Source organism: Clupea harengus, chromosome 12 (genome assembly GCF_900700415.2).
Source record: "Clupea harengus chromosome 12, Ch_v2.0.2, whole genome shotgun sequence".
Classification (NCBI taxonomy): Eukaryota; Metazoa; Chordata; class Actinopteri; order Clupeiformes; family Clupeidae; genus Clupea; species Clupea harengus.
The window spans coordinates 10,534,377-10,561,607 of record NC_045163.1 but is presented as its reverse complement, the minus strand read 5'-3'; the positions used below and the strand labels follow the sequence as shown (position 1 = coordinate 10,561,607).

Genomic DNA, 27,231 nt, shown 5'->3' with positions numbered 1-27,231 from the left:
CCTAGATCAGAATGAACTAGTGTTTATTAATGGCAGGCCTAGATCAAAGTGAACCCGTGTTTATTAACCTCAGGACTGGGTTAGAATGAACCTGCATTTATTAAGATCAGGGCAAGATCAGATTGAAACTGCACAAACTGCACAATAGCCCAGCGTGGTCAGTCCTGGGAACTTTTCTGTCTTTCCTCAGAGCTCTGGTTTAATACCACATGACTGTGAGGATGTGAGCATCCTGCTGGAATTCCACCCGTAATTGCTGCCAAAGCCTGACTTTCCAAAACCTCCTTCAGCCAATCATTCACACTTATGGTGGGGACTTTTTGAGGTTTATCTTGGAAAGCCTCATGTTGGAATGTGCATCTGGGAGCAATGACTCGATTGAAATGGAATTCGATTGAAATGTTGGTGGGAACGATAAGTGTGCTAACCACTCTCTTTAAGATTGTAGAACTAGTCTAGTTTCTTATGAAATTGTAAATCTGAGGGGGTGGTGATGATGTGAAGGGAGTCAGACAACACTGACTGGTGATGTGGTGCTGGCATGGGCAGGCTGGTGATGTGGTGCTGGCATGGGCAGGCTGGTGATGTGGTGCTGGCATGGGCAGGCTGGTGATGTGGTGCTGGCATGGGCAGGCTGGTGATGTGGTGCTGTCGTGGGCAGGCTCGGGGGGAAACCGGACTTGATTACAGTGGAATGCCTTGTAATCGAAAAATACTGAACTTTCAACATTAGACTGGTCTGAGTTAATGCGAAGATGGCCCTGAGAGACTGGTGTTTCCTGATATTTGAATGAATGAAATATGACCGTTATATAGGCTGACAACCAAAGCGCTAATGGCTAACATTTTTAAATATTTGGTGAATTAGGGGTGGGCGATATGGCCAAAATCTTCTATCACGGTATTTGTAATTTTATATCACGGTTACGGTATATATCACGGTTTATTATACGTAGGGTGACCAGATTTGAGTTTGTGAAAAAGAGGACACTTCAGCGGTGGCAAAATGTGTCCACAGACATAGGCTATACAGTATGATCTGATTTATTTATTTATGATCTGTATAATCTGATTTATTTATTGACCCTTAAGAACACTAAGGTGCAGAAACAATATTGCCTCAATAGGCTATTGGCCTAAGCAATAGTGGCCAGTATATGCCTACTTTGTACTGAACGTTTCCATTGAATCTTTAAATAGTAAGATGTGCATGTAGTGGCATTTAGTCCAGTGCTTATGTGGCTTTCAGTGGTGCTTTAATGTACTTTCAGAAGATAAATCAAGTGTTAACTTTCTTTTCAATGTTTGTTCATATGTTAACGCAATAATGATGTGAAAAACATTTTCTTATATGGCCACATATTAAAATAAAAAAATTAAGAAGTTGGCAATTACACATAGACGCCCCATTGACCGCTTCAGCCCGTTGCTGCGACGTGCGAACGTCACCGCAATATTGGCGAGGTGAAGCCTGTAAACAAACGCAAGTAAACGATGGAGCTGCGGTTTTTCTGCATAAAAAGCACTTTAGCGTTTACATTTTTCAACCGATTTCACTGAGTCGTTTTTATATTCAAGGGTTTATGATCTACGTGGAGTACCAAAACAAGTTTTGTCTCCATGTTACTTAGAATCTCGACAGTTATAATCGCCATAGACATACAAACATGTATATGTCTATGTCTATGATAATCGCCATAGACGCTCACTGTTCTTGTGCTCCCACAGCTCCTTCACTATGAAATACTGAAAATAAATTTAAACTATCGAAATAGTTCATCTTTAACTACTAATATTTGACCATCATTGAGAAAAATGGAACAGAATCTGCAAATAAATGGCTACGCTAGACACTTTTCAGTCCATATTTTTCAGTAGAATCTTTCCCAACAGTCGAGGATTACTCAACAAGTAGGCTATCGCTAGGCATGACAGCCCTGGCAGGTCATGTGCTTAAAAATTGTACTAGGTATCGTATTAGAATGTTCAAAAAAGTTCGGTTGATTTGAATGGGCCACCCCAACGTTTGCAGGTCTGTAATTTCTTTATATTCACTGCTGCGAAAAAGTAATGACCATCATTGGCAACGGGTTTTGTGCTTTAATTCACGTCTTTCATATCATATCATTCCGCAAGTAGTCCGGTCATTTAACGTAACTTGAAGTCAGCAAGTTATGGGTTGCTACGCAACACCTGAAACTTGAAAGTTCTATTTGCCTGAAGAACTATTTTTTCTAAACGGAAATCACGAAACGGCAACAGAATCGTTAAAGAGGTATTTTGGAGGAATGTCTTCTATTGTTTTGGCGAGTAACTGTATAATAAGCGGGATGATGTATAGTTTGGAGGTCATTATCTAAAAATAAATAGATTGGATTTCAAAATAAGAGTATACCGCGGTTGAAACGGTATAGACAAATCTCTCCCGGTAGACACATTTCTACCGTTGCACGGTATATACCGTCATACCGCCCAGCCCTATGGTGAATGTTTCCTTCATGTCAATTTTAAGGGAGGGAACTTTTTTTTACTAGCCAGACCATTGTATTCTGTGGCTGACAATCTCCTGCATACTTTACAGAAGTAATACGCAGCAGGTAGTGCAGAGGTCAGTGTACTGTAGGGTCGCCATGCATAGTTACTGCTTCAGAGGAAAACCTGATCCTGAGACCTGACCTTTTCACAGATAGACTGACATAGATACATTCTGTGGGGTATAAATAATAATGTCCCCTCTTTGATACACACACACACACACACACACACACACGTTTGGACAGACATACATACATACATACATACACACACACACACACACACACACACACACACACACACCCACCCACCCACATGCCAGTTCTTTCCATGTGCATTCTAGTTCTTAAGTCTCATGTGTGCACTTGGCACATGCACACCGTGTGTCTGCGTGGTTGGCGGTCAGACCATAGCCCGCTTGCACTGTGTGATCCTGTGTCGTGGTGTGTGTGTGTGTGTGCTTGTTTTGCTACAGGTTGTAACCACATCTCCTCACCATGCCCCCATGTGTCTGCTCATCTGCTGTGGGTCACTCAATCACCAGCCTCTGGGAAATCAAGTCACTCACCCCACCCCAGCATGAACCATGTATTTAGATACTTGTGTGTGTGTGCGTGCGCACACGCACATGAAGAGCCTGTATGTGTTCACAGACAGTGAAGAGAATGTCTGTGTGTTTGTGCACATGGGTAGACAGATGCAGTTTGTGTGTGTGTTATGAACAGTATTGTTGGTGCAGGGTTGGTTCACGGTGGTTCAATAGTGAGATGAGACACAGCAGTGCTGATACTAAGCCCAGCATACTGTAGTGTTTGTACTAAATAAGCTTAGCATAGATACTGTAGTACAGTACTAAATTAGGCCTCCGGGCTGGATTGTGTCTCCTGTTTCCTGTGTAGTCTATCGTCTCCCACCCTATTGATCGCACACACACACAGACACATACACAAACGTTTTTTGAGTTTCCTGCGTCTCATTCTCACTTCCTCTGCCATCCTTTCTCCCTTCCGTCGTCTCAGCGTCTTTTCATATTTTTACCTCTCTCGCTTCCATTCTTTCCCTCACACCCTCTCTCTCTCTCCATCGCTCTGTCTCTTTAATCCCCTCTTCATCTCATTGAAGAACACAGGTCTCCATCTCTCTCTTTCTGTGACTCTCTCTCTCTCTCTGCCTCTACAAATTTAACACACTGAGCTCTTGAGCCTCTTAAAGCGGGAAAGCCAGGTAGCTCATCTGTCAGGTCAGTGGTTGCCATTGCCCAGTCATGTGATCAGAGTCAGCTTTCGTACGTGTGTGTGTGTCTCTGAGTCAGGACTTGTGTGTGTGTGTGCGTCAGTTCCGAGGAAACCAGGTCAGCATCTTTAGTGAGACCAGGCAAGGACATGGGTCTGTACGTGTGTGTGTCCCAACTGTGTGTCGTTGCTCAGTAAACTGGGACAGCAGCTGCTTATTCCAACAGTTTACCCGTAGTTGCATAAGGGGCGGTCGGGTTTATGAAATCCTGTGAGTGATTTAAGTCAAGTCATGGAGGCTGTGGCATACATCCTGGCCTTGACATAGAAATCTGTGTGTGTGTGTGTGTGTGTGTGTGTGTGTGTGTGTGTGTGTGTGTAAAATCTGTGTTTGTGTGAATGCGTGTGTCTGCACAAAAAGCACATATTTACATCACCCAAGTTCAGAGTGTTTGGGCCGTTCAGGTGACGCAGCAGAAACGTTTGCCAGCCAATCACCATGGCGACCCAGATTTGGCCAGGGGGGAGCCTCTCGCCTGGCATGGTGTCCACTTAAGCCCTTTTGGTAGTATGGTGTGCCGACGTCATGGCCTGGTGTAGGGAAGCTGTTGGCAGATCTCCACAGCTCCACTCCAGGGGGAGTGGTTTAGTGAGAAACCTGGGTAAGTTAACCCTGAGTTAACATAAAGTAAGTGGTAAACCTCCTAATAGAAGAGCCCTATGGCTTTATTCCCCTAGTGAATTAAAGCCATAGGGATGTTATATCAGGAGGTTTACCACTTACTTTGTGTTAACCGACTCCGGTTGCTCCACGTACTCCCAGGGGTGGTGGCATCGTTTACTATTGGGGCCGATAAGCAATACAGAGGGAACTAAAAGGGCACTTGGAGAGCGCAGACCTCCGCTAAGGCTAGTATGCCCCGTACGGGCTGGAAGTGTTTGTGTAATCCTGCTGACAGACAAAGAAACCAACAAACCGTAACAATAACATACTCTTCTTGGAGGTGCTAATTAGCAGTAATTTAAGAGGAAAAGGAGTAAATGAGGATTTCTCCTTGTACACCAATTTCTTTTTTAATTCCTTTACAAAGTTTTGTTGACTGATGTCCCTCTCTCTCTCCCCCCTCCATCCCTCTCTCTCTCTCCCCTCCATCCCTTTTTCTTTCTCTCCCCCTTCTCCCTTCCCCCCCCCCAGTCTTGGAATATATTTTTCCGGAATGCTAACGCAGGTGCGCCCCCGGGAACTGCATACCAGAGCCCCCCTCCGCTGGGTGCGAGCCTGTCGGGACTCTCTCAGGCGCAGGCCCTGATGGGGGCCCAGCCCAACGTGGAGAAGCTGGTGGAGGACCACCTGGCTGTCCAGTCCCTCATTAGAGCATACCAGGTACAGCAACACTCCAGTTAGACATTGCATGGCTCAGTCACACACACACACACTAGGGCTGGGCGGTATGACGGTATATACCGTGCAACGGTAGAAATGTGTCTACCGGGAGAGATTTGGCTATACCGTTTCAACCGCGGTATACTCTTATTTTGAAATCCAATCGATTTATTTTTAGATAATGACCTCCGAACTACACATCATCCCGTTGCCAAAACGATAGAAGACATTCCTCCAAAAATACCACTTTAACGATTTTGTTGCAGTTTTGGGATTTCCGCTTAGAAAAAATAGTTCTTCAGGCAAATATAACTCTAAAGTTTCAGGTGTTGCGTAGCAACCCATTACTTGCTGACTTTCCGTTACGTTAAATGACCGGACTACTTGCGGAATGATATGAAAGATGTGAAGCACAAAACCCGTTGCCAATGACAGCGGCCATTACTTTTTCGCAGCAGTGAAAATAAAGAAATTACAGACCTGCGAACGTCGGGGTGGCCCATTCAAATCAACGGAACTTTTTTGAACATTCTGAAGAGCCGTATAATACGATGCCCAGTACAATTTTTAAGTACATAACCTACAAGGACTTTCATGCCTACTTGTTGAGTAATCCTTGACTGTTGGGAAAGATTCAATATACTGAAAAATATGGACTGAAAAGTGTCGTAGCCATTTATTTGCAGATTCTGTTCCATTTTTCTCAATGATGGTCAAATATTACTAGTTAAATATGCACGATTTCGATAGCTTAGATTTCTTTTCAGTATTTCATGTATGTCTGGCGATTTAGGCTTACTAGGGAGATTCTAAGTAACATGGAGACAACTTTTGGTACTCCACGTAGATCATAAACCCTTGAATATAAAAACGACTCAGTGAAATCGGTTGAGAAATGTAAATGCTATAGTGCTTTTTATCCAGAAAAACCGCAGCTCCATCATTTACTTGTGTCTGTTTACAGGCCAGTCTTCACCTCACCAATATGGCGGTGACGTTAGCATGTCGCAGCAACGGGCTGAAGCGGTCAATGACGCGTCTATGTATATATGTCTATGTGTAATGGCCAACTTCTTTAATACGTGGCCATATAAAGAAAATGTTTTTGTCATCACTATTGCGTTAACATATGGACACACATTGAAAAGAAAGTTTTAACACTTGAGTTATCTTCTGAAAGTACATTAAAGAACCACTGAAAGCCATATAAGCACTGGACTAAATGCCACATGCCTCATTTTCTTTTTTTTTAACATGCCCTTTGCTTTAATTTTACTATTTAAAGATTCAATGGAAACGTTCAGTACAAAGTAGGCCTATACTGGCCACTATTGCTTAGGCCAATAGCCTATTGAGGCAGTAATGTTTCTGCACCTTAGTGTTCTTAAGGGTCAATAAATAAATGTCTGTGGACACATTACGCCACCGCTGAAGTGTCCTCTTTTGAAAAAAACTCAAATCTGGTCATCCTACGTATAATAAACCGTGATATATACCGTAACCGTGATATCAAATTACAAATACCGTGATAGAAGATTTTGGCCATATCGCCCATCCCTAACACACACACACGCCCACACACGCAGTCTCCAACACACACGCTCTTGTCCCAAACACACATACATACACACACACACAGATACACTTGTGTCTCCAATACACACTAACACACACGCTGTTTCGAAGGTGCTCTCACATACACACATTCACACATGCTCTGACACCCCGTCTTTGTCTCTTGGGTTCTAAATACGTTGTTCTCCCTGTTCTCCGCAAGTGCCAACCTGTCACTCAAACCAGACTTTTTTCTTTGACACACATTCCATCACACATTTTTTTCACACACTCTCTGTCTTTTGAGCTCTCTCTCTCTCTCTCTCTCTATCTATCTCTCTCTCTCTCTCTGCGCACACACACTCTTTCTCTTTCTTCTCTCTCTTTCTCCATCCGTCTGTCTCTACTGCTGCCACTGCAGCCCTCTCTCCCACATCCTCTTTCTCCCTCCAGTCACACCTTTGTGTCACACGGCACATGACCCATACCTTCTCACACTCAGTTATTGTTAGAGGGCCGTGTTTGTGTTAAAGCAGAAGTTCACCACACACACACACACACACACACACTAGGACACTCCCATACAGACACACAGAGGTACAAAGTCTTTCTGCTCATTTCAGAGTTGGTGTTTGTGTGCACTGCTGGAGCAGTCTGAGTCCCAATATGTGTTTCTGGAGTTTTCTACAGAGATCTTCAGTTTAATAATAATGTGTACTGATCACAGACCCGTCAGGCATGACGCCTGGACAGAGACTGATCTAGAACTAACTCCATACAGCCACATTCACTGCTCTCCACCTGCCTTACATTTACATGCCTATACCGGAAGGTTTGCTCAGGTTAAACAAGATTTGCAGGGCAAATACCAGATAACAGTATTGCAGGCACACGTGGGTTACTTTGACATGCGCTGCCACACAACCACCTAAAATAAAAGCCACAAAGCTGTAGTTCATTAATTTGAAAGCACATCATTAAAGATGTTACAGTTGGCAGTGCTTGGTCTAGGTGTAATACATGAATGTAGCATAATATATGTATAAAAACAGTCCCTCCTAGTTTTTCGCGATTCCGTGACTTCCGTGTTATTCCCCTTCCCCTTCTGGCGTCCTGATGGTGGGACAAGGTTATGCACAGTCTGTCTCAACCACTGCCACTGTTTAGTGGCCTATACATTTGGTGTCAGGTGTGTGATGGTTAATTTAGCTTTGTATTAGCAGGGTTGGGAAAGTTATGTAGAAAGAAATGTTATGGGCTACAGTTTACTAGCTACCCTGTTAAAAATGTTTTTATGTCTATGTTGAAAGTTGGGGTCTGGGCCCCAGCAGTTCCGTGGTCCATGGTTCAATTCACAAGCTTGCAAGTTTATTGAGTACTTCAACTTACAACTAGCCCAACGGCCTGCGCACCACGTTCTAACTACTGACCGGCTGACCTAGTCGCTAGCTCCCCCCAAAGTATGGCCCTCCCCAAAAATCTGTATTTCTTCTTCGTTGCTTCTCCACGTCTTTATCTGAATTCCCGTTTCAAAATAAGTCCCCTTTACACTTTACAGGCTACACATTTAACAAGTATGTCTTTCAAGCTGACACTCAATTTGGCCTTGATGGTTTTATTGAAAATCTGTAGCTCACAGGAGTGAATCTGTGTTCAAAGTGGAAAAGATGCTATTAAACAATAGTATTTGAATTAAAATATACTTCCTATGTGTTGATTTTACATCTATTCTATGATTTTACATTTAAATATGCATTATTACAAGCTTAATTTTTAAGAAGAAATAATCGTGAATAATCATATCAAATTGTTGGATTCATTAGTTAATCTTATTTAACTAATTACAAGGCCAAAAAAATATTAGAAAACAAAAATACTTATGTAGATAATCTGTTTGATGTCTGAGTTCTATCTCATAATTTTTTGTTTTAGTATGTGTGGAGTTTAAGTGGGCTTTAAAGAGAAACACCAAAATCGCCTAAATTCTCGCTTATTTTTCGGAATCACCACCACAAAATCCGTCATTTTGATTGCAAAAAAACTACATAAAAAAAAAACGAAACGCAAAATTCTGGAGGGACTGACAAGCATTTTAAGCGCGTAGACCTGCTGAGTAAGTGCTGTGACTAATCGTAATATCTGCTGTGTCTGAATTGATCTAAAATGGAATAGAATGAATCATAACTGTAGAAGAATTGTTTGCATGTGTTTGGAGTTTGAGATATTGCCTTGTTTACAGGTGAGGGGTCATTCCATAGCCAAGCTCGACCCTCTGGGCATCAGTTGTGTAAATTTTGACGATGCCGCTGTTACTCTCGGCTTAAAGGATGTTGGTGAGAGTCGCTCCTTTGAGCTGTGTGTTTGTGTGTGTGTGTAATTAGTAATGCTGCTGTGTGTGGTAATGTTGCTTCTCCCCCTCCCTGTGTGCTTGTCCTCTCCCGTGTCTCCGTCCTGTCTCTTCTTGTTCGTTCTGTTTGTTCGGTTCTTTTCTTTTGTGTTCTATTCTGTTCTGTTCTGTTTTGTTCTGTCCTATCCCCCGATCCCCATATCTTCCTCCTCCTCCTCCTTCTCTCTCTCCTTCCATTTCCTCTGCTCCTTCACTTCTCCTCCTCCCCCTCCCCCCCTCCCCTTGCAGATTCGTGGGCATCATGTTGCCCAGTTGGACCCCCTTGGGATTATGGACGCCGATCTCGATTCGTGCGTCCCCACCGATATTATCACATCGTCGGACAAGCTTGGTGAGGTTCTGGCCGACTGGTTCAGTTGTGCCGGTGTCCAGGCTGGTCGCACTTCTCATTATCCTCCTCATCATATGTCATCATCGCCGTTGTCTGCATGAGGTGTCACTTCATCTTGTAGCTCTTAGCAGTGCGTTTTTGCAATGGGTAAATGCTGCTCTTTAAGCAGTTTCTCAGCATTTGTTTTTGCTTCTTGGCTGTACTAGTCAGTCACCCACATGTCCAGAGTGACACAGAAAAGGCATGCTTTTGCAGATGGAGGATCTTTTCTTGTGGGGTGAAGGGAAGGCTCGGGTGTCTAAGGCTTGGTGGTTCAGGCTATTGGTATTTACCCATTGTGAAACGCGTGCCCCCGCCTACATCATCCATCAACTGTAGTTGATCAGAATCAATTGAGATGGAACCTGATGTCATGAAATCTCATGTGTCGTTTGCATGCTCCCTCACAATCATTAGTTTCACCAGTCCCTCATATCACTGTCATGTCACCTCACGTAGTACTGGACAGTATCTCTCTGTCTGTAAGTAGGCATGCATGAGTGGATGTCTGCCTGTGTGTATGTGTGTGTGTGTGTGTGTGTGTGTGTCTGCTTCCATGCATGTCAGTGTGTGTTTGCGTGTGTATTAGCACCCCGTAGTTGTCTGTCTCAGGTGGCACTGCATGCGGTCACGTGGGCATGCTTGGCAGGCCCCTCCTCTCTTCCAGCTCTTTCTCTCGTCATTGGTTCATTCAGCCATTCCAAGAAGCCTTTGTGCTTTGTGATTGGCTAGCTTCTGTCTCTTCAGTCTTTGCACTGTCCCCCTGTGGTCTGTTCTGCGTTGGCTTCTGGTAGAGGGGGGTTGGAAACCCTTGGTGTAATCTGTTGAAATGGAGGAAAGATTGGATCTTTTTCAAGGCACATATTCTGTCCCCCTTGCTGTCAGACCACTACTGTGTTCAACAACTATTACGGTCTTCCTTACAAACACCTTGTGCACAATACCTGGACTTACCCTGGGTGTACTCGATCTACTCAGACACATGACTGGACCCCAATGGCAGCTGTGTTTTGCCTAGATCGAGCCTGGGCCTGGGTCCGTGTCAGTCAACTGTTCTGTGAAGACACTCATGTGGTTTCGTCTCAACACTGGCTTCTTGTTGTGTAATTCAATTTGACAATCCTATGAGTGTATTTCAGCAGAGCCTTGTTTACAGTGCCTGTTCAAACTTACTACTCTGCATAACCTGTATCTCTCTGTCACTCTCTCTCACTCACTCACTCACACACACACACACACACACACACACACACACACACAAACAAACTAAGCAGACTGAAGTTAGATTAGCGTCGTAAAAACAACCTAGTCTGTCAGATGGGTGAGCAAAAACAAACAACAAACAGAGGCACGCATTGATCCTATCTTTCTGAATCAGGGTGACTAATCTTAACCTGCTGTCAAACACAGCGTTATGGGCACGCATGCAAGGGAATTGAGGTTTTTTCAAGGAGAGGAGATTGCGTTTATTTGTCCACAGATTGACTCTTGCTCACTTTGCTGAGACTTCAGAGCTGTAGATACAAATTTCTATGCAGGCTGATGGACAACTGTTGTTTTCTTTGTTTGTTTGTTTGTTTATTCTGACTACACGCATACAAAGACACACACAAAGCTTGACACCAGCCTTTATGGTAGTCAGAGGTCTGGAACTTTGGAGCATGGCTCATTGAGTTTACAGGGGAATTTCAAACCAACCACACACAAATATACATAAATATGTGTATATAGTACATGTATATAGTGTCTCAGACGTCATTACTCTGTGCTGTGCTCTGATTTGTAAATTGGCCTCTTATGAGGAGCTCCTTGGAGGTGCATTATGGTGGCGTGTAGTGAGTTTTCTTCTGTGCTCTTGCTCTTGACCACGGCTGTTGTGGTCTCTCTGCGTCTTGGCCTCCCGGCCTCATATTGCTTTGGATCAGTCAGCCCCTGAGGAAGCGTTTCGCTCCAGTAATGCTGTGGTCAGGGCTTTCCTCACTCCTCCACCACCTCCCCAAATATACCCCTCCTGCTCCCCCGCCCCTCTGAGCTGTCCTCAGCAAAATCCTGGCAGGTTTCAGCACAGCAGCAGCACCTATGGCTAGATTAGATAGATGTGTGTATGTGTATTGATTGTGTGTGTGTGTGTGTGTTTTGTTTGTGTCTGTTGATATTGAGTAAACAGTAATGTGTGTGTGTGTATAAATATAGATAACTCGAGTGAGTGATCGTGCTGATCTTGTTTGTACCAGTGCACTGACTGTTTTTTTTTGTATTCCCCCCTGTGCATGCCTCAGACCTCGCTCTCTTTAACAACCGCCTGATTGAGCTCACCACTGGAGGTATGAAAGACTTCAGCTAGTTAGCAGTTCTCCATCCAGCCCTGGTGAATCCCCTGTAGCTGTTCCTCTTCTCTCCCCTAGCACAGATTTAACTGATCAGGAATCGGGTAGCGTTTGTTGATGATAGAAGCCCTCTGTTGTTCCACAGACTCTTCTCCTTCCCCGTAGCATAGACTCTGATTACAGATCGGAAGTCAGGTAGAGCACAGTTTCTCAACCAGTGGGTATCGTGTCATGGATAATTCTATACGGGCGTCACGAGACTTTCTCTGTAGTACAAAGGAGTACAAATTGCAAATAACTTTTTTACACAATTGTGTAGCTGCCAAGACCTATCCTACTGTAATGCAGCAACAAAAAAGTTTGTTGACGGTGGTGAGGTCTCAGCGAAGGAGTCCACGAGGCCATACTGTAGCCCGGGTCTAGAGTGGCATTTCAGTTATTTATTGCTTTATTTCCCATCTCAGTGGGTCGTGGATGACTGGCATACAAAAACAGTGGGTCGCAGTAGGCACGAGGTTGAGAAACCCTGAGGTGAAGAATGTTGAATAATGCTTAGCTTTCGGCCTTGTGTGTGTGTGTGTGTGTGTGTGTGTGTGTGTGTGTGTGAGAGAGAGAGAGAGGTAGATCTCTCTCCACACTGTGCCAGTGCATTGATATCGGTCCAAGCGCAGCATCCTTGTTTACACAACAGTCTTTAGTCACATCTCCGTGGTTGGCTGTGACTTTGTGAACTCTCTCCCTGACTCTTTCCACTATTGGTCATGCAGGTCTGCATGTCAGCAGGAGTTAATTCTCTTATACCAAGCCTCTGGAAGGGCATGATTTAATTTCATCAGGCTTCCGGTGGACTGATGACCTTCAGTTCGTCCTGCCTGTGCCTTATCTCCCTGTTCTACTGTAATTGGTCATAACCCTGCTGGATGACGACACTCTCTGGTCCTGTCACTCATGAGCCCAGTAATGGCATAGAGAGGACTTTGAACTGTGAACCCAGCCTCTCAGGGCAGTGCCATCACACATCTCTCTCTCTCTCTCAGACTTGGTCTCTCTCTATCTATCTATCTATCTATCTATCTCTCTCTCTCAGTTCAGTTTAGATTGTTTGTGGATTGTTGAATCATTACTGACATCAAAGGTTTCTACTTTATGATACACAATGTCCCTCATTAGATGCCTAATGCAGAAGGCAGCACTACACTCCCCCCCCCCCCCCCCAAGCTTATAGCACCTTATGTAAGTCAGCAAGCTTTGCCCTACAGCCCATTGGCATGCTGTGCCTATTCGGATCCAATGACGTGGCAGAACCCCAGCTGAGTTTGTTTTGGGACATTAGCTTAAACACACACTATGTACACACATATGCACAAACTCTAACATACAGACACCATACATGTACTCCCTGCCAGGAGAGGCGCTTATGTAATGTGACCCAATCCTGCTGTGTGCGTGTGGCACTTCTAAAGCCCAAAGCAATATCATGTATGTCACTGCCTATTATCTGCCAGTGTGTCTGTCCTAGACCAAAGCAAGCCCGCTGTCCTCCTCAAGGGAGCATTACGTAAAGAAACATAGGCCCTGCAGGGTTGTGTGCATGTGTGTGTGAAAAGACTTTACATGAGAGTGTGTCTTCATACCTCAAAGGAGAATATGTGGGTCTGTTGATGTATAGTCACCTCCACAATTGTTGGCAACCCTGGTAAAGATGAGCAAAAAGGGTTCACCTTTGAAAAACATAAGAAAAATCCAGCCTTTAATTTAAGTAAATTCATTCTGAAGACAAATGTATAACAAAATCATATGTACCACAACTACTAGCATCCCTAGAAATTATTATAAACAAAATGTAACAAGTATTTTTTCCATTTATATTTTACTTAAGTTGATCAGAGTGCTTTTCAGACGGTAAACTGTTTCACTTGGGTGTAAATATGAGGTGACACAGAGGCACAAATCAAATAAGGGAAAAGCGTGTTGACCTTCATAAGTCAGGGAATTGTTATATAAAACAAAATGGCAACTTGCCTGAAAAATGCCCAAATCTATTGTTAGGGCAAATATTAAAAAAAAATCAAATCAACTGGAACTGTTCCAAACTGGCTTGGAAGAGAACCCAAGTGTTTTTTGCCCCCACACACAGTGAGGATAATGAAAATCCCCAAGGATCACTTTTGGAGGGTTACAGGAAATGGAAGCATCTTGGGTCATCATCAAGTCTCCAAAACTACCATCAGTCACCATCTCAATGCCAACAGATTATTTGGAAGACATGCCAGAAAGAAAGCCTTTCCTGACATTTAACCACAACCATTAGTGCCTGGAGTTTGCTTATCACCATGTTCTATGGTCAAATTAAGCTAAAAATTAGTTTTTGGCAACAAAAAGTTTGGCGTTAAAAAGAAGGATTACTATACTGTAAAGAACCTGATTCCCACTGTTAAGTATGGTGGCGGTTCTGCATTTAAAATCAAAATCTGGCTGCCTCTGCCAAGAAACTAAAACTCTGTCGTTGTTGCATCTTCTAACAAGACAATGATCAAAAACATATGTCCAGATAAACACAAAAATGGCTTACTGAACCCAAAATCAAGCTTCTGCCATGGCCATCTCAGTCCCCTGAACTGAAAACCTGTGGGGTGAGCTAAAGAGGAGAGTGCACAAGGGAAGACCTAGGACCCTGGACGATCTGGTCTCTCATTCACTACTCTGAACTCTCCTACTTTTATAAGATGTTCTAGGAGAAGACTGTTTTATTTGGCATTGGGAGGTTATACTAAGAATTAAATGCAGGGGTGCCAACAATTGTCAATAAATCAATTTAAGGTTGGATTTATAAGGTCATTAGGTTGGATTCATGCCAATAATTGTGGAGGGGACTGTATCTGAACCTTATCAGGAAGGTCGGGCATATTCTGAGACAAATAATTGTTAGCCAGGCTCACAGTATGTGTGGGTGTTTGAGCGAAGTCTTTACATAACACTCTTTCTGCTCTGTCCTGCAAAGCATATATACACACACACACACACACACACAAGCACATGGAAAATCGCTTTTGTTTAAAGGTTATTTTTCAGGAATTGAAACTAATGTTGTAAGTACACCATAATGACAGTGGTTAACATAGTATTTAGGGAAGTGAAGTGAGTCAGAATGTTCTGACTGGTGATGCTAGATGTCAGCATTTTACATTTTTCTAACCTCTTATCTGAATGCATGCAGAGTTTGTAAATTCTTATCTGAATGCATTTTACATTTCTCTAAATTCTTATCTGAATGCAGAATATTCAGAGTCCTTTATTCATTGGAACAGCGCACTACTGTACCCAGACCAGACAGTCTTAACCAGAGGGGTTTAAACCTTTTCTGATATACAGGTCTGATCTGTACCGGCAAGTACATTTTATCCTGCTCACGTGTTCCTGGGTGTGTCCACGTGTGTGTGTGTGTGTGTCCGCGTATGTATGTTTCTGGGTGTGTCCATCTGCGTGTATGTGTGCAGCAGAGTGTGACCTCTTCAGGTAAATGGGTGAGAGTGCAGTGTGTGCCTGCTCACTTGGGAACACGTTTTTGCTGTAAAGGTATACCCACGAGCAGAGGTTACCCCTGGGGAGGTTAATGTCTGAATAAAAACACACACACACACACACACACACACACACACACGTCAGTACCCACTGGAGCTGCACACATCTGCTCTGTAAACACACTTCACCTGCTCTTCCACTGCTGGAGGTTACCAACCTCACACACACAGGTGCTTGCGCATGCACGGACACACACACACACACACAAATATACACATATGCGTCAGCACCCATTGGGGCTGCAGCTATCTGTAAATACTCTTAACCTGTTCTGCTATTGCTGGAGGTTACCTCCAAAGTAAACAACCTCGTACACACACACACACCCAATTGTAGCTCAAATAGTAAGAGTCTGTGCTACATGCTCAAAAGACTTTGCACCCAAACAGGTGTGTGTCATGGTAAATCAATATTGTGAAGTGAAATGAGTTTAAACAGAATATGGTTCATTGTTCACTGAACTGCTCTATGATGGGGGTCTTGGTGTCCACCCCTCTCTTCCTGATGGTGGTATTGGGCTGGCCTATTTTGAGGGCTGGCTCATTGCAGGTTGGAGAGAGCAAGGAAGTGTGCCTGGTTTGATGTGCACTTCTCACTCTGTCTGCATGTTGTGACCGGCTGCACTCACCTCTGCCACTGTAAGGCTGTCATCACGCTTTCCAGATCCTCCACAGCCTCCATCACGCCTTCTAGCCCCCATACTGGCTTTGCCCCCTCCCTTTCCACTCTGCCTCCACCCAACTTCACCTTAAATACATCAGACCCCCCACCCCACCCCACCCCATTCTTGAGCTTCACCCTCTCCTCTGTGCTCTCACCCCTTCCCTTTTCTCTCTCCTGTGTTGCGTTCACGTCCCCACACACCCCTCTCCTCAGCTTTGTGTGCCGTCAGTCTCTCACTGTACCCTGTGTGGTCACCAGCTCCTTAAATCTGAATCCATGTAATGTCACTGTCTTCTCTAATCATAGTCTTGTTTCTGTTGATACACATGGAAATGATCCTAGAGAGTTTCTCACCGTGTGTGTATGTGTGTGTTATTCCTGACTAACGTCATGTCTCTCCCTCTGTTATCATCTCCGTGTTTTTCGTATTGGGGTGTTGGAATGGGGCCGCCCCCACCCTGTACGATCTCCTGACCATCCCCCGACACCCCTCGTCCCCAACCCCCCGCCACGTCTCTGGGTGTGTATGTTCTGGCAGGGTTCTACGGCCTGGACGAGTCGGACCTGGACAAGGTGTTCCGGTTGCCCACTACCACCTTCATAGGGGGCAGTGAGAGTGCGCTACCCCTAAGGGAGATCATCCGCCGCCTGGAGGTACTGGACACAAACACACACACACACACACACACACACACACACACACACACACACACACACACATGAAACACAAAAAAAGTCTCTTGAAATGGCTGAGTGCAACCGTAGCAACCAGGCAACACTGTTTGCTGCATAACCGATAAACAAATGTCTCAAAATCAGATTACCAATAAAATAATTAAACTATCCTGAGAGAAATAAGGGGACCTCAGTGGTGAAGGGCTTACTCTGATTGATGAGGGAGAAGTCGGCCCCCTCCTCATCCTTGCTCCTCTCTGCAAGATGGGAATATTGCTGCTAGCATTCCCACCTGAGCCGTGGTAGAAGATTGTCGCCAATGTTACTAGGTCACCAGGGGATAGGTTAATGGTCCGGCTTTGCCGTATTCACAACTTTGGCTCCCATTCCCACACAACACAAACACGGCATTATAGCAACAACTAAACAGCTTTCAGTGTGAGTGGGAACTGGGTACTAGAACCAGAGAAATACAGTTTCCAGTATTTTTAACATGAATTGTACACACAGACTTGCACAAATTCAGTCACAGGTGTACACACGCACCAGCACACACACTCACACAAATATATATGTATATGCATGCACACACAGTCAAATGTACAAAATGTACAATTCTGTATAGAATCCCCTGGAGCACACTGTTTAAACATTAACATGCACCGTGGCCCCCTTGCACTTGTGCCAACACACAAACACACAGTCACACACACACACACCTTACGCGTTACCTGTCTCTGCGTGTGCCGCTCACTACTGCCCCCTGCCTGCCACAGATGGCATACTGCCAGCACATTGGCGTGGAGTTCATGTTCATCAACGACCTGGACCAGTGCCAGTGGATACGGCAGAAGTTTGAGAAGCCGGGAGTCATGCAGTTCAGCCTGGAGGAGAAGAGAACCCTGCTGGCCCGCATGGTGCGCTCCACCAGGTCAGAAAGAGATCACACATGGACATACACCTACAAATACATGTACACAGTAATGTGTGTGTGTGTGTGTGTGTGTGTGTGTGTGTGTGTTTATAATGATATAACATTATATATAATGTAACACGGAACACACACACACACGCTCTGACATATCCCATGCTCATTATGCTCATGACACATTAAGCAAGCACAGCGGTTGAGCACTGTACTCTGTGTGGTCATGGTACCACACACACGAACACATGACCACATACGACCACACGTACATAAAGACTCACACAGAATGTGTTGCTGCTACGCCATTGTGTGTGTGTGTGTGTGTGTGTGTGTGTGGTGATGCAGGTTTGAGGAGTTCCTTCAGAGGAAGTGGTCATCAGAGAAGCGTTTCGGTCTAGAGGGGTCCGAATCCCTCATCCCCGCCATGAAGACCATCATCGACAAGTCCAGCGAGGCCGGCGTGGAGAGCGTCATCATGGGCATGCCCCACAGGTCACCTCAACGTTACAGCACATAACAGCATAGCTCAGTGCAGTATTATATCACATAACGGCACGGCATGGCACACCACAGTCTGGGTAGACTGCAGGGTAAAGCATAGCACAGGAGAGGCACAACTTCCCTTTACTGGGCTACTGTAGAATTGGCACTCTGGAATTGCCTCTGCTGCCGGCCAGCAGGATACAGCAGAAACTTTTTTAAAAGCTGCGACAAACGAGAACTCCACAAGGTCTCATCTCGGCGTCTTTGTCAAGACACATGCAGTGCAGTTTGGGTTCATGATCAAGGGATTTTAACAATTCGCTTTTTTCTTTAAATAACCTCGAAAATAACGTTACAGTTTAACCCTAGGCCCAAAGCAACAGTAGCAGACCAGGGCTTTCAGGGCCACATTATGAATCTCAGCATGTAAAACAGAAAGAATGCATGATGCACAGTTTGAGGGGTGTTTGGATGATATTCGTATGATGATAGGCGTATTTGTGTTTATAACATGCACTTTCAGCTAGCCACAGATAAATATATATATATATATATTTATTTATTTATTTATTTATACGAAAGCGCTCTCTCTCTCTTGGACTTGTAGGGGTCGTCTCAATGTGCTGGCCAATGTGATCAGGAAGGAGCTGGAGCAGATCTTCTGCCAGTTCGACTCCAAGCTGGAGGCTGCTGATGAGGTCTGTGCTGCTCCCATCCCTCCTCTCCTCATCTCTCTTCCCCTCCCCCATACAATTATTTTTGGTCAAGGGCCACTGACGGCAGAACTAGAATACTAATCTTAGTCTAATCGAGATATGGAAGAGCCAACCTTGTGTTTGAAGAGTCTGTTGAGGATACTACTACTCTCTGCCTTTCGGCCTAGTCCACACGTACACGGGTATTCTTTAAAGCAGACATTTACCCCCCTTTTGTTTCACAAAATGTCTCTGTAGACACAAGAACGCAAAACGATGAACAACGCTCAAACAATCATGCCAGACCAGTAGATGGCAATATGGTCTCCGTCAAGGATACCAGAGAAGTACTTTCTGAACTAATGAAGATGTCATGTCATCGTTCAGAATAAATCAGAATCTCTCTTACATGTCCACACAGATACACGTAAACCGGGTAAAAAAAAAAAAAAAACTTCACTATAAAAGCAGTCTTGAAAAATTTGGCGTTTGCGTGTGGATGAGGGTGGACAAGGCCTTAGGTGGCTGATTTTGTCCAAAACAGCCAACAACAGGCAGCCAGGGAGAAAACTGTGGGAGATCTTTGATGTATGCTGTAGCCGTTTTACTCCAACGTTAGATAGTTTTGGGCGGTTAGCAGTGTTGGGTTGGAAAATTGGTTATTGAAGAGTAAAGCCAATACTTTGATGTGAATGCCCAGGCAGTGTCGAGGTAAAGAAAGTGCAGTATTTCCTAGTTAACACACACACTGACCTCCTCATGTTGGCCCCAGGGCTCTGGAGATGTGAAGTACCACCTGGGCATGTACCACCGGCGCATCAACCGTGTGACGGAACGCGACATCACCCTCTCCCTCATGGCCAACCCGTCTCACCTGGAGGCCGTCGACCCGGTGGTGCAGGGCAAGACCAAGGCCGAGCAGTTCTACTGCGGAGACACCGAGGGCAACCGGGTACAAACCGGAACACACACCCATAAAGCACACCAGTCGACACACAGACACACACACACACCCTCACCTGTCCTCCCACACACACAACGTTCTCACCTGTCCACACACACACACCCCATTCACCCAACATTCTCACACATACTGAACACTCACACATATGGAACATTCTGACTCTTAAGTCAAACTCCACATGTCAACATCTACACAGATGAAGTCATACACACATTGTTAAACTCCCCTGGGTCACCATGATGGATAGCTGACCTTTGCCCTGTGTTTGCACCGCTGCAGGTGATGTCCCTTCTGCTTCACGGAGACGCTGCATTTGCAGGTCAGGGCATCGTCTACGAGACCTTCCACCTGAGCGACCTGCCCTCATACACCACACACGGCACCATACACGTGGTGGTCAACAACCAGGTATCTACACACACACACACACACACACACCCAAAGACTGTACACCATGCAACACACCATCCTCATGGTCGTCAGCAAATAGGTGTGCCAGGCCTACCTGCTGACTCATTCCCAAACACCCTACACACCACCTCAGCAAGGCCCTGAAACGAAATGAGATGTCAATATTCTGTGTATGTTTGTGTTTGTGTGTCTAGATTGGCTTCACCACTGACCCCCGTATGGCGCGCTCCTCCCCCTACCCAACTGACGTAGCACGGGTGGTGAACGCCCCCATTTTCCACGTGAACGCGGACGACCCTGAGGCAGTCATGTACGTGTGCAACGTGGCCGCAGAGTGGAGGGCCACCTTCCACAAGGACGTCGTCGTAGACCTGGTGAGCCAATCAGGACGGGTGTTAGTCGATCTACTTGGCCCGTTAGAAGTTGAATTACTACGGGTTAAAACAAATCAGGTGGTAGTAGCCTTAGTACACCAATCACGAGTGGCTCAAGACTTGGTTAGCCAGTCAGAAATGGTTCTAGTCAATCAGTGATGCTTGTGTTGGTAAACCAATCAGTAACTGTACAGTATAGTGGGCCATGTACGCCCATCAGGAATGTAGTGGTGGTTCTGGCCTTGGTAAGCTTCCTTTAGGATGTCGAGAGTTGTAGTGTGACTGGCTAGCTAGTCACAGATGTGCTGATGCTGAGCCATCAAAACGTATTTGTGGATCTTTATGTCAAACAACAACAAAAGCCTGTGATGTGCAACGGCTCATCAGTCTCCACTAAAGCCTGTGATTAGGCATGTGCCCAGCATTAGTGTTTATCTCTGAGTTGTGTGTGTGTGTGTGTGTGTGTGTGTGTCCTTGCAGGTGAGCTACCGGCGTAACGGGCACAATGAGATGGACGAGCCCATGTTCACCCAACCCCTGATGTACAAGCAGATCAAGAAGCAGAAGCCCGTGCTGCAGAAATACGCTGAGAAACTCATCGCAGAGGGAGTCGTCACCAGGCAGGAGTACGAGGTTAGGAGCGGGGATGGGCCTTTCACTACGTGTGTGTGTGTGTGTGTGTGTGTGTGTGTGTGTGTGTGTGTGTGTGTGTGTGTGTGTGTGTGTGTGAGACAAAAGGTACAAAAGTAAAGGAGGAAATGTCTCAGCACAGTTGTTAAGAGAACATCACTTCCCTGAAGGCACACAGGTGTGCTAAGCAAACAGTCAGTCTGCTGTCTGCAGTGTCTGTAATGAGCCGTCTTATCCACGTCTGCAGGAGGAGATTGCCAAGTATGATAAGATCTGTGAGGAGGCCCATGCTCGCTCCAAAGACGAGAAGATCCTCCACATCAAGCACTGGCTGGACTCCCCCTGGCCCGGTGAGTGGAGAGCCCAGGGTTTGCAGTGTGCCTGAGCGTGTGTGTGCGCATGTGACCGAAAGAGAGGAGGGTTGGATTTTAAGTATGTTATTTTGCTTCGAAGTGTATTCTCAGTGTGTTACATCTACCCAGACTGTCCCTAATCAACGCGTGTGTGCGTGCGTGTAGGTTTTTTCACCCTGGACGGCCAGCCTAAGAGTATGAGCTGCCCCTCCACCGGTCTGACTGAGGAGGAACTCTCCCACATCGGCAAAGTCGCTTCCTCTGTTCCTGTAGAGGACTTCACCATCCACGGAGGTAGGTGGAGCTGCACATAACACATACACACTCTCACACACACACTGAACACACACACGCACTCACATGGCGCACACACAGTCACATTGCTTTACACACACACACAGAAATGAGCACTAAGTAACACTTAACTCCAGAAACATACATCTTCTAAAGATATGTCTTATCTATGGAGGTTAACACACATGCTTTTCATCTGACTACATAATGGCATACTCTGGACATGAATGTTTACTGCTGAGCTGAATTTGGGATTGTGTGTGTGTCCTTCTGTGTGTGTGTCAGGTCTCACCCGTGTCCTGAAGGGCCGTGCTACGATGGTGCAGAATCGGACAGTGGACTGGGCCCTGGGGGAGTACATGGCCTTCGGCTCCCTGCTCAAGGAGGGCATCCACGTCAGACTCAGCGGACAGGACGTGGAGAGAGGCACCTTCAGGTTAGACACACACAGTCACACCTATATACACACATGGCATCCACATCAGACTGAGTGGACAGGACGTGGAGAGGGGCACCTTCAGGTCAGACACACATTCATCACACACATGTGTAAAGCACATGACGGTGACATCTAAATGTTCCCTCAAGCACTTGGCTACGCAGAAACACTCATACACAGCACAGAGATCTCCATATACTCTCCTGCAAACCATGATAAACATGCTCAAATTTAACATGAATCACACACACACACACACATCAACAACTCACCATAAATGTGTTTGTGTCATCAGCCACCGGCATCATGTTCTTCATGACCAGCATGTGGACAAGAAGATCTGCATTCCCATGAACCACGTGGCCCCCAACCAGGCCCCCTACACCGTCTGCAACAGCTCACTCTCTGAGTACGGCGTGCTGGGTCAGTATTTCACACACACCCACACCCCACCATTACATATGCACACAGCTGATTACAGCTTGGTCATTATCTCCCTCCCTGTATTTCACACACACACACACACACACACACACACACACACACACACACACACACACATACGTTTGAATGTGCTGATATCTGTTGTGTGTGTGTGTGTGTGTGTGTGCTGATGTCTGTCTTGCTGTGTGTGTGTGTGTGTTCGCTGCAGGCTTTGAGCTGGGTTTTGCCATGGCCAGCCCTAACGCTCTGATCCTGTGGGAGGCCCAGTTTGGGGATTTCAACAACACGGCGCAGTGCATCATCGACCAGTTCATCAGCCCGGGCCAGGCCAAGTGGGTCCGGCAGAACGGCATCGTGCTCCTGCTCCCCCATGGCATGGAGGGCATGGTGAGTTACCCCTCTCCCTCACCGTCTGCCTTTCTGCCCCCATGGTGAGTTACCCCTCTCCTGCCTTTCTGCCCACTCTCTAATCATGGGCTCCTTTGGAAGGGATCAGATTCCCTCTCCACCTGTTGTGTTGTGTCAGCATCTTTCACTGTGTAGGTGTGTGTTTGTGTGCGAGAGAAAAAATGTATGTGTGTGCGTGAGACATAATACGTTGTGTGTGTGTGTGAGCTGACATCCCTCTCTCTCCCCTCAGGGTCCTGAGCACTCTTCTGCCCGGCCAGAGAGGTTCCTGCAGATGTGCAACGATGACCCCGACGTCTTCCCTGTGAGTTCACCTTTGACCTCACACACTCTGCATCTCAGCAATAGGCTCACTATCAGTGATGTCCTGTCACAGGCTGTGATTATTGCAAAACCATTGTGAAGAAAGTTTGTTAATCCAGTTTTTGTGTTGTATGCTTGCCATTTTAGAAGGTAAAATAATTGAGTTCTCTGTTTCATGTCCCAGTCTGCACAGTGTCCTGTGCTCCTCAGCTTTGTGCCCCGTCACCCATCTTCACACTCAGTTTGAGGCTTGTCTAGCATGTCCTCCAGTTTCAGGGAAGGCAGCATGTAATTTGGCTCGAAGACGAATGGTATAACTCTTATCTCTCCCCCTCTCCTCCTTTTCTGTCCCTCTTTCCCCCCTTTCGTTCTCTCCCATCCCTCTCTCTCTCTGCAGACCATCCCTGAGGACTTTGCTGTGCACCAGCTCTATGACGCCAACTGGATTGTGGTGAACTGCTCCACTCCAGCCAACTTCTTCCATGTGCTGCGCCGCCAGATCCTGCTGCCCTTCCGCAAGCCTGTGAGTGTGACAGACAGACAAACAGACAGACAGACAGACAGACAATTTTAGCAAGAGCAACTTTACTATTTTTGATAAACACAGATCTACTTCCTCCAATACCTGCGTATAGACACACCTGCTCTTCTACCCGGCAGGGGCGACTGTTACCATGACCGCCCAGTCCACTTTATTCTTTAAACCTACACACCTTGCTACTTTCAAAAATAAAACCATAGGTGCCCAGATGTACATTTTACCCAGCATCCTGTTCAGTGTCCTGATGGCAGGTCAGTGGATCTGATGCAGATTAGGCCGTGAAGCAGCTCAAGGCCAGGGCCCACCGCATCTCAGTCTGCTGTTCATGTTTATGCCTAGATGAGTCTACTGTTCATGTTGGGCCGATCTTCATTGACTATTTGTTTTTTCCTTCTTCTTCCTCTTCACTCCTTGAACACACAGCTCATTGTTTTCACCCCTAAATCTCTCCTGCGCCTCCCAGAGGCCAGGTCCAGCTTTGATGACATGATCTCAGGTTAGACCGTTTTTATTTATTTTAGTTGTTGTATTTGTCTGCATGTTTGATTTCTGTAAATGTTAATCAATAAATCTGATTATAATACATGTGAGTGGAATTGGAAGGACTCCCAAGTAGCTCCATGTGTTGACAACTGTCAGTATCCACACGTGTGTGAAAGTGTAAATTACCTTCCTCCTGGTGTGTGTGTGTGTGTTTAGGTACACACTTCCAGCGGATCATCCTAGACCAGGGTCCCGTATCCCAGAATCCCTCGGGAGTGAAGCGTGTCGTCTTCTGCACAGGGAAGGTATATTACGAGCTTGTACGTGAGCGCAAGAACCGTGGCATGGAGGACTCTGTTGCCATCATTCGCATAGAGCAGGTAAACGCACTCACACACAACACACACACTTATGCACAGCACTGTACATAAACGGCATACACCGTACATACTTCAGCCATACCTCAAACTCCTGGACCCAGAAGGCCTACAACCTTACATCCCGATCACCCAGCACACAGAATTCATACCCACGTATCCGTAGACCTACACTTCACCACATTCTGAATTCCTGTTTGAGATTGTGAAAGTCCTGCCTATTTCTGTTCAGCTGAAACCAGTTGGTTTCACACATCGCTTCTGGTTGTGCTGATTTTTAGATCATTTCATTTCTCACTCTTTAACTTTCCTCCTGCTACAACACACACACACACACACATCAAGGCTTAAATTCACACTCCGTGTTGGTGCCTCTCCCTCTTACTGCATCAGTAACCGCGTGTGTGTGTGTGCGCAGCTCTCTCCGTTCCCCTTTGACCTGGTGAAGGCCGAGACTGATAAGTACGCTCAGGCAGACCTGGTCTGGTGTCAGGAGGAGCACAAGAACCAGGGTTACTATGACTACGTCAAGCCCCGGATCCGTACCACCATCGCCCGCTCCCGCCCTGTCTGGTAAGTCCCGTTTGCTCGTATCTGGTATGTCCCAGCCTGTGTTTTATCCCCCTCCTCATTCTTCTCTGTTTTGGTGTTAAATCTCTCGTACTACCGCTGACGTGTGTGTGTGTGTGTGTGTGTGTGTGTGTGTGTGATCTCAGGTATGCGGGCCGCGGGCCTGCTGCAGCCCCAGCGACCGGTAACAAAAAAGCCCACCTGCTGGAGCTGGAGCGCTTCCTGGACACCGCCTTCACCCTCGACGCCTTTGATGGGCATTCCTAGCCCCTCTACCCTCCCAGTCCCTCGGTCCTCACTCCTCCTCTACGCTGCAGTACACACACACACACACACCCCCCCCCCCCCCCCGCGGATCCACTCCCACCTCATACCAACCCTTTCAAACACAATAAAATATATATATATACAACCTGCTAGGTGTTACTGGAGTTTCAAGGCCAGGAAGTCCAACCGGTGGCCTTACAAACAGCCCAAAGAGCAATAACTTTCCAAAGCTATGGAAGTATATCACAGCCATCACACCACCCAGACAAACACCTCAACAAGTTCACCCAAATGTCTAATTCCTCACTGCAACATCCAAAACACACACTCGTCAGATCCTAGACATTTCCACCCAGAGCTCTGCAGCACTGTGGGATCTGTAGTCTTAAACGCATACAGGAAGTTGCGTCTGGCCATGTTTTTGACCTCATGACCTCCTGCTCTCAATTCCTCTTCATTTATTCCCTTATTTTTTTTATTAAAAGAATTATTATTGCTATTTATGTTATAACTGTATACTCCTACAAGCACTGCAAAAAAAGGACAAAAAACAACATTAAAGAAAAGACGAAACGCTATTTTTGCAATTTTAGGGGGATACCGCATCAGACGCACACTTAAGTCCTCCGTCGGGGGGCATGGCTTATCTATGAGTTGACCGGTTTTACGAGGAACTTAAGAGGAATGTATGTAACAATAAACCCTTTTTTTCAAGTAAAATATTATTTGTAAATTATTAAAGGTGATATGTGTGTCCAGTTTGTTTGTTTGTTTGTGATTGAGCCTGTTGAGGAAGAAAAGTGTGTGTGTGGGGGGGGGGGGAGGTTCTTCTCTCTGCTGCATGTTATGAACTTGAATGTAAATTAGGATGCTGGGATGGCTTGGCTGACTCGAGTGTTTTATCACGTCAGGTGTAGTGTGTGTGTGTATGCACACCCTTCACTAGCTTTAAATCGGTACAGTAGCAGTGATGATATCTCAACAAGTCCATCTTCTTAATAGTCTGAAGAAAAAGAGATTAATCCCATAAACTAACATGGTGGTTTTGTCCATTACCTCACCACTTTCCCTCTCCATTTCTCTGTCCTCCCCACCAAGCCAAAAACTCTGCACTTGGAAGCCATGATCCCATGAAACCATACATGATGATCTGATTTGTTGACAGAGAGAGAACGAAAAATGTCTGGTGCATGGTGTGGATTTCTCCAAGGAAAATAAATTAGGATTACTTATTAGGATTCCGTTTGTTCCAGACCTATTACATCATTCAATAAAGACCTCAGTTTCTCTCCATGTATTTCTTCCCACCATTATTTCACTTACAAGTACACTGAAGAAACGGTTGTTTGGCTCCATAAAGCATGGCAGTATGATTTATTATTATTATTGTTAAAATATGTTTGTCCCCAATGTTAGTATAATCATGTATATGTTAACATGAAACCGCGGTGTGATTTTTACAACTCTTTTAACAGTGAATAAGGAGCTAAAAAGGACCAGACTACTCTTCCTCTCGTCAGTGATGCCACAAACACTGA

At 45.6% G+C, this 27,231-nt stretch overlaps 1 protein-coding gene across 3 annotated transcripts in view; it reads left to right on the top strand.

Moving 5' to 3' along the window:
- ogdhb (oxoglutarate dehydrogenase b) overlaps positions 1-26,413 on the top strand; it is a 31,635-nt gene extending 5,222 nt beyond the window's left edge. The window contains exons 3-24 of one of the 3 annotated variants that reach the window (XM_031577149.2): positions 4,963-5,151; positions 8,945-9,038; positions 11,762-11,806; positions 16,593-16,708; positions 17,506-17,660; positions 18,003-18,149; positions 18,748-18,838; positions 19,608-19,787; positions 20,079-20,207; positions 20,405-20,584; positions 21,065-21,217; positions 21,462-21,564; positions 21,733-21,861; positions 22,147-22,297; positions 22,596-22,723; positions 22,953-23,131; positions 23,385-23,456; positions 23,853-23,978; positions 24,420-24,492; positions 24,696-24,859; positions 25,275-25,429; positions 25,573-26,413. In XM_031577149.2, coding sequence (XP_031433009.1) covers positions 4,963-5,151; positions 8,945-9,038; positions 11,762-11,806; positions 16,593-16,708; positions 17,506-17,660; positions 18,003-18,149; positions 18,748-18,838; positions 19,608-19,787; positions 20,079-20,207; positions 20,405-20,584; positions 21,065-21,217; positions 21,462-21,564; positions 21,733-21,861; positions 22,147-22,297; positions 22,596-22,723; positions 22,953-23,131; positions 23,385-23,456; positions 23,853-23,978; positions 24,420-24,492; positions 24,696-24,859; positions 25,275-25,429; positions 25,573-25,693 — 2,880 coding nt within the window. In that variant the 3' untranslated portion in view covers positions 25,694-26,413. Of the gene's footprint in view, positions 1-4,962; positions 5,152-8,944; positions 9,039-9,340; positions 9,444-11,761; positions 11,807-16,592; positions 16,709-17,505; positions 17,661-18,002; positions 18,150-18,747; positions 18,839-19,607; positions 19,788-20,078; positions 20,208-20,404; positions 20,585-21,064; positions 21,218-21,461; positions 21,565-21,732; positions 21,862-22,146; positions 22,298-22,595; positions 22,724-22,952; positions 23,132-23,384; positions 23,457-23,852; positions 23,979-24,419; positions 24,493-24,695; positions 24,860-25,274; positions 25,430-25,572 lie in introns of all 3 variants that reach the window. The other 2 variants (XM_012815346.3, XM_012815354.3) reach the window with 2 other exon arrangements.
- Positions 26,414-27,231: the final 818 nt, after the last annotated feature.